Source organism: Oncorhynchus mykiss, chromosome 7, assembly GCF_057628025.1.
Source record: "Oncorhynchus mykiss isolate SJ-2025 chromosome 7, ASM5762802v1, whole genome shotgun sequence".
NCBI lineage: Eukaryota > Metazoa > Chordata > Actinopteri > Salmoniformes > Salmonidae > Oncorhynchus > Oncorhynchus mykiss.
Genome location: NC_143028.1, coordinates 14,309,719 through 14,316,802, shown reverse-complemented (window position 1 = coordinate 14,316,802; position 7,084 = coordinate 14,309,719). Strand labels below are relative to the sequence as shown.

The 7,084-nt window shown below is 41.0% G+C and overlaps 1 protein-coding gene across 1 annotated transcript; it reads right to left on the bottom strand.

Moving 5' to 3' along the window:
- Positions 1–1,293: 1,293 nt before the first annotated feature.
- On the bottom strand, positions 1,294–6,825 carry LOC110527443 (SLIT and NTRK-like protein 1). Its single transcript, XM_021608712.3, has one exon. It carries the CDS (start codon positions 5,799–5,801, stop codon positions 3,702–3,704), a length of 2,100 nt encoding a protein of 699 aa, XP_021464387.1. The 5' UTR covers positions 5,802–6,825; the 3' UTR covers positions 1,294–3,701.
- Between the last annotated feature and the right edge of the window lie 259 nt (positions 6,826–7,084).

Genomic DNA, 7,084 nt, shown 5'->3' with positions numbered 1-7,084 from the left:
CTACATTTCCTACTTCCTTCCAGGCTACTACATAAACCTTACTGCACCAACTTGGCAAAAGTCAATTTTACAAGTCTACAAAAACCTTCATGCCAGCGAAGGATGATCGCTATCTTAGTCTAAACGTCTTATTTCAGTATCTATGCAACATTGTATCATTTGTGTTATTGTTACCGACAAAGGCAAGACACATTATATTGAGCAGGTAGAAATGACAAAAGCTTCAAAAGCCTCTGAAGGATGGAAACAATAGTGCAGCGTGCGGCTCAAAACAAAGTCAATGATCGAGTCAATAGATCCAATCAATACGTGGAGGCTGAGAATTGAAGAGGTTAGGTCACAGGCAGCACTTGGTGGTCCGATCAGTCATACTGATCAACAACAGCTGTGGTATTTACACCGACATTGGAAGTAATCGGGAAAGTAAACTCCCGAGGTGTGCTGCTGATGGGTGCCGTGCTGCGAGGGTTGCAACAAGCTGCCAGCTTCTCAGGGAGATGATCAGTTAAGTGTGTGTAGCCTGCTGGGGTTGCAGAGAGCAAAACAAGAGTAAGTCAAGCTCTGGTCAGAACTGTACAGAGCACAGCTGGGGTTCATAGCTAAAATACAAATCACTGCAGTGAGCAAATCCACAGTAAGGTTAGGCTTTGATCTGTAAACTGCAGCACATAACTGGACAGTAGTTGATATCAAAAATCTAAATGACTTTTCCAAGGAATTTGGTTTCCAAGGAATAACCTGTCAAGTCTCTACTTCACAAATGAACAAAGGATCAGCACCTTTGCATTGCTATACAGTAAAACAAAGGCTCGCATTTGATAAAAACTGAAAGCAGTGAATGCTTTGGTTAAACATCATGTAATACTGCATATGAGGATAAGAGGAGGAAGCCAGTGTTGGGGTCATTCTTGAACTCTGATGTTGCAAGCACCATAATACTCCTGCCATCAAAAGCAACATAATATTCTGTGTTTTGAATGTACCCAAACACAGGTATAACTTTGGACAGCATTGCATTACCTCAGAGATGAAACCACGGAGCACAATGAACACCCCATATAACTGGTATCTCATTAGTAGAGACATGTGCTGTCCACTGTGCTGAAATAAGTTGGCTGCAATAGCATTTTTTCTGCTAATGCAATCGCACAGCACTCAGTGTATGCACCATGGACAACACAGACAAAGTGGTTATTATCGAAACAAAACAAGCACATTTAGCACACACATATCCAATAATACTGTGTTTCAGTTCAACCCAGGTAAGAAGGAAATGTCTTAGAGACGCATAGATTTCACTCAACCTCAACCACGTTTTATTTAACAAAATAGAAGCAGGTCAAATGTAGTAAAGCATATAAATGTAACTCTGGGACACAGCGTTGAGAGATGACCAATAATTCATGAGCCATGGTAAAACGTTCCACAGTGGAGACTGATAATTACCCTTTGAAGCAATACACCAACAGACTCGAGTCTGAAGTGATGGACAGCACTGTTGTTGCCAAAGACCTGCTAAGATAATACTCCCCAAGGTCAGCCTATGTGATTGGTTACATTTAGTGATGGGGGGGGGGGGGGGTGAGTGTGTGAGCATACAGACAAACACACACATGTAGACAGACACTAGTGCACATGCACACACATTTAATCAATAATTTGAATTATTTAAATGCATACATACACACACACACACACACACAGCCCAGACACTCGACAATGAACTTTGTTCTGCTAATGCAGTCACACAGCTAACCATATAGTCTATCAGTCCACAGTGTTAAAAAGGCCTGGGGGAAATGCTTGTTGCTGTATTAAGATAAATGATGAATCAGACAGGGTGGAGACATGTTTGATATTGAACTGGCTCTGAGCACTTTGACCTTTTGCAGACCAGTGCATGTCTGACTTGTAATGCCTTATTGACATATGTATGCACATATATGCACATATGCTTATTTATAAGAAAATTAAAAACAGTGGGTACATTGATGGACCTGATCCTAATGAAAAATAAAAACCAGTATGAACAAAACGAATTCAGTGCTTGAATTTACAGAGTATTCATATAAAACCAAAACATTTCACAGTCGTGTGATCTGTACCGTTTTACTGCAGAATCAGTGACATTGATCAATTTGAATGGATTATCAGAATATCACGTTTAATGCTAACCATTATTGTACACTGTAATCATCATCTTGATATCACTATAGTTGTTCAGTAAAATGTCATTGCATTGGGCAACAGACCGACTGCTGAACACTTCTAATATGAAGAATATATATGTTTCTTAATGCAACATTGCCCATTCACACCCGATTAAATTAACATCTCAAGATAAAAATTCCCATTCCAAAACGCCCTCTTGCAAAACACCTATACCTCAGCCCTCCCTCCAATGGAGAAGATGCAACAACAGCGACATCGTGAGTTTCCTCGTCTAGAGTAATGCGGTGATCCTGCCATGTCTTCCCTATGGCATCAGACTAATACTGTCGATTGTTAAGACGTGTTTTTATGTCATTTTTTACTGTATGCAAACTGACCATTGCCCAATCTATTTTAAGCACGTTAGTTAAAAAAAATGTAAGTCCATTTGTCATATTTGGACACAATAGATGGCTTTACAAAAGCTCACATAAATGGAGGTGAATCATAGCCTACGCTTTGTGGAGGAATACTTTTTACATAAAAAAAGCATTTTAGTCTACCTGCGCTCTGTACATAGATCGAACTGCACATACCATTACTTCCATTGAAAACATTTTAATTTTGAAAAAATATGCAGTTAGAAAAAAAACCATATAATTCGGTAAAGCCTTCTCCTTTCCCCCAAATCAGGCTATAGTCATTAACACACAAAACCACGAACTGTTTTTAGCTACATTAACCTTGCAGCATAACCATGAGTGACGTTAATTGGTCATGCTCATCTGCATCCCGAATATCTGAAATTCAACAATTGGCACACCATAAAATAACACATTATACATTCATAAAGAGCTGAATGTGCAGATATGATGAGATCTGCACCAATTATAAATAACCCCGATATTTATCGACAATCAACTGATAAAACAAACAAAAAAGAACATGCGTGGACAGCGTTTATCTTATTTTTCGTCCCAATGTGTTCTTTTTCCGTTTTTTTTTACCGTTTTAAAACAACAAATACAAATCCTATAACGCAGTTCACAAAAAAATAGAGAAATGGCACTTTGTATATATTCATATATAGTTTTATATGCATATATATACTGTATATATTCATATTGACAACATGAAAGAAGGGTCGAGTTGGCTTCTTCGTTACTTATGGTATGGTTCCCCAGTGTGTGTTGAAACCATGCGAAATCATGCAGATCTGATAGTCAGTTATTTACATTACATTCATGCGCTCGTGCACAATTTCCCGATTCTTCTCTCTCAGATCGTCAGTCTGATTGCGGCAAATAGCTGTACTGGGATTCAGGGGCGGGGAAGGGGTCTATACATATATTACAGTTGGTTCTGTAGCAGACTCATTGGTACCACAGTCAACTGGAGCAAACAAAAAATGGTCTATCTCCGACAAAAAGCGAATGAAGAAGCTTCGTAACATAGCATTTGTTTATTTTTCTTCAATTGCCATTGTGTCAAGAGAACGCAGTATATTTGTCTGTCTGTTTGTATTCCAGGTTTAATTGTCAATAGTCGTTTTACGCATCATTTGTTGTGGAGAAATGGGCGCTACAGTCAAACCCTCTTTGCGCGCCCCCGTCCGCATGGTAAGGCCCGCTATGCCAATAAGACGAGTCGCACACTGTCTGCAAGGAATTGATCTCTGACGCAGAGGAATTACCATCCCTCCGCTTTGATCTCTTGCGATTCCGCAAAATGAAGACAAGCATCCCTACAACAGTGAACGCAGACGTGACAAATACCAGTAGTAGCCCAGGGACTAGTACAGAGATGGATACCCTGTTCGGCTCCACATAGGAGTTCGAGCGCGTACCCGTGTCTGCGGTGAATGTGCTGTTTTTGGAGAGAGAGGTGGGGTAGACTTTATCATACAACTTGGGACACATCAGATCATTTCGGACGTGACGGAAATCCCTTTTCCAGAACTCTTCTGGGGACTCACACTTGAGATCACTAACGATCACATCTGCCCCCAGTTTCTCCGTCCACTGTTTGAAAGGGACAATATTACACGAGCAATCCCAAGGGTTCCCATGCAAATCAATTTGAATGATCGAATTGAGTTGATCTAAGACCCCTGCGACAGGGAGATATGTGAAATAATTATTATGCAAGCTAATCTTTGATAAAGACACTCCAAGGAAAGCATCCACAGGTAGCGCTTTCAGCAAGTTATTGTTGAGGAAAAGCACTCGCAGATTAGGCAGAGGGCTGAATGTGCCTGCCAGTATCAACTGTATGTCATTATATTCCAAACTGAGATATTCCAGATTTTGAAGTCCAGTGAACATTTCCGCAATGAGCGTATCCAGGTAATTCTTATCCATGTACAACCATCTTAATTCGGTGAGGTTTTGAAAAGTGCTGTTGTCTATCAATTTGATGTTGTTTCCACCCAAATCAAGGAGATTTAGACTTGAATAGCCATTGAGATGGTTCTTTTTTATAGCATGGACGTTGTTATCTCTCATGTTTAATTCGTGCGCAGTGATGGGTTTGGGTTTTAGGTTAGCCAAGCTCTCTATCTTCTTGCCCTCGCAGTTAACCCCTAACCCCTGCCTGGATCCAATGAGCTTGCAGCTGCATGGCACAGGACATGATGCGTTCTGCACAATCTGCAGCTGCTCTCTCTCCCCATTCACACCTGTCATAGATGTGGGCTTCGTTTTCAACTGCCAGTGCGATTTAGAGCGTCCCTTTTGCCCATTCCCTGGGGTTGGGGACCCAGGATCACCACTAGCTTTATAAGGCGTTGGAACGGGCCCAGGTACAGAGGTCTCCTCTTGGGTAGGAGGTGCAACTAAACTCTCGTCAGCACCACTTTTCATTGAAGGACACAGATCCATCTCCGATGTCTCGTTCAAGTCGTTCCCTTGCAGTGGCGTTGGAGCCTCGCAGATCACCCGGCCGATAAGCGCGTTCTGCGGTATATTCTCCAGCCATTCCTTCAGGGAAACCAGGTCGCAGTTGCAGTCCCAGGGGTTATCCTCCAATAAAACCTCCGCAATGCCCGGTATTTGTTCGAGAACTCCCTCATAAGGCACCGTTTTGATTCGGTTCCCTCGCAGGTCGAGGTGGGTGATGGGGACGTGTTGAAACACATTTATAGGTAGTGCACTGATGAGGTTATCATTTAGAATTAACACTTCAAGTTTATTTAAGTCCCTGAACACGGCCGGGTCAATGTCTCTCAATAGATTAAAATCAGCCTGAAGATATTCCAAGTCATCTAAACCAAGAAAGGTGCTTTTCCTAAATGACCGTATCTTGTTATTATTTATGTGTAGCCTTTTCACGAGCTGCAGTCCCAGAAAAGCACCAGGGACAATGTCATGCAAACCGTTGTTTTCCAAATGCAAGCTTACGGCATTGTAAAAGTTAGCAAACTCATTGGGAAAAAGCCTGGATAAAGAATTCCCATGCAATAGCAAGTGATAAAACTGGGAACTGGGACCAGTCAAATGGTGCAGATTAGTAAAGCTCCTTTTTTCGCAGTCAATGTGCAAATCGCCTTCAATCTCATTGCAGGAGCATATCTGCTCCTTACAAATGTCCCTTGTAACATTTCCAATGGCCACACAAAGAGCCGCCTTCAGCAAGACAATCCAAAGCAGCATTTTCAATACAAACAATTCATCCCCGATTTCAAGACATGAAAACGAGCTGTTGAATCAATGTTTTTTTAGTCCAGTTTATCCCCAAAAAGATAGACCGAGGGGTCTAAAAGAAAAGGCGACAGTCCTTTATAATATCCATGCTCTTCTAGCCCGTTATGTCCAGGCGTCCAGCTTTAAAATGACCATATATAATGCCTCAGATGGAATGGATCCTTTTGCTGGTATGAAAATAATTGAAAACAACAAATCGCAATAGCATTTGACACATTTTTAGGTTTTTGTTCGGTAATGACTGACCTTGCAAATTTTATAAATCCGTGATTTTCTCGTAGTGCAGCGGTAGCAGTGGGTGCTGTTCTTTCCCCCTCGGTGCTGAATTCACACCGACGCTGGGTATTTAGTGCTGATCACACTGCCACTGAAAAAAAATAAACGCATTCCTCACACCTTTCGGTGTTTCCTTGCGTTTATTTCCAGTGCTTTTCTTTGGTAATTTTGAATCACAAAGAGGTTACACAGAGACTGTGCTCGTTCTTGCCCGGTGCTCTTAGAAAGATCTCACACCCTCTACTGAGCTGCAATGGAAAAAAATCCACCGTCTGAGGGAATGCTGAAAAAAATCTATCCACATACAGGACTAGCAAGCGTTAAAATGTTCACACTAAAAGCTGTTGATCTGTTCAGTCTTTTTTGACCAATAATATTCATATTCTAAAGCCAACAAGGTTATGGATTCCAAACAACGTTCCTTATGTCATGTTACTGCTTAGGCTGAATCGTTGCTTTAGATCCGCTTCTGTTTTTTATTTTATTTGTAATTTTTAAAGTAGACTAGACGACATAACGCATTGCCAACGTATTGGAGACAACTCTTTTCCAAATCGGAGGTTGGTTATAACCTCATCTAATTATTAATTTGAGCATTTTATGAAGACTAATAATCTCTGATGTGTGTATTGCATCAAACCCAGCATACGAGTGCCCTCCAGCGTGAATGTTACTTTCTCTCTGCTAGGAACCGCTGTTGAATGCGGTAAAATAATTAACTACATAGACTACAACGTACACGCCACAACTCAGCCAAATGATACGGCTCTCAGTTGACTACAACAAACAATGTGTCTATGTAAACGTCATGATTTCAAAGGGGATTGCAAAATGAAAATAAAAATTGCAATTAAAAAGCAAAAGTGCTTTGCGTCAACTAACCCAAATGTTTCGCTGTGGATTTTTGTCATAGTCTCTGCTTCGATTCTATTGTTAAAACACACCTTGCTAACACA

Excerpts from the sequence above, each read along its gene's own strand:
- LOC110527443 (XM_021608712.3), bottom strand. The coding sequence starts at position 5,801 with ATGCTGCTTTGGATTGTCTTGCTGAAGGCGGCTCTTTGTGTGGCCATT.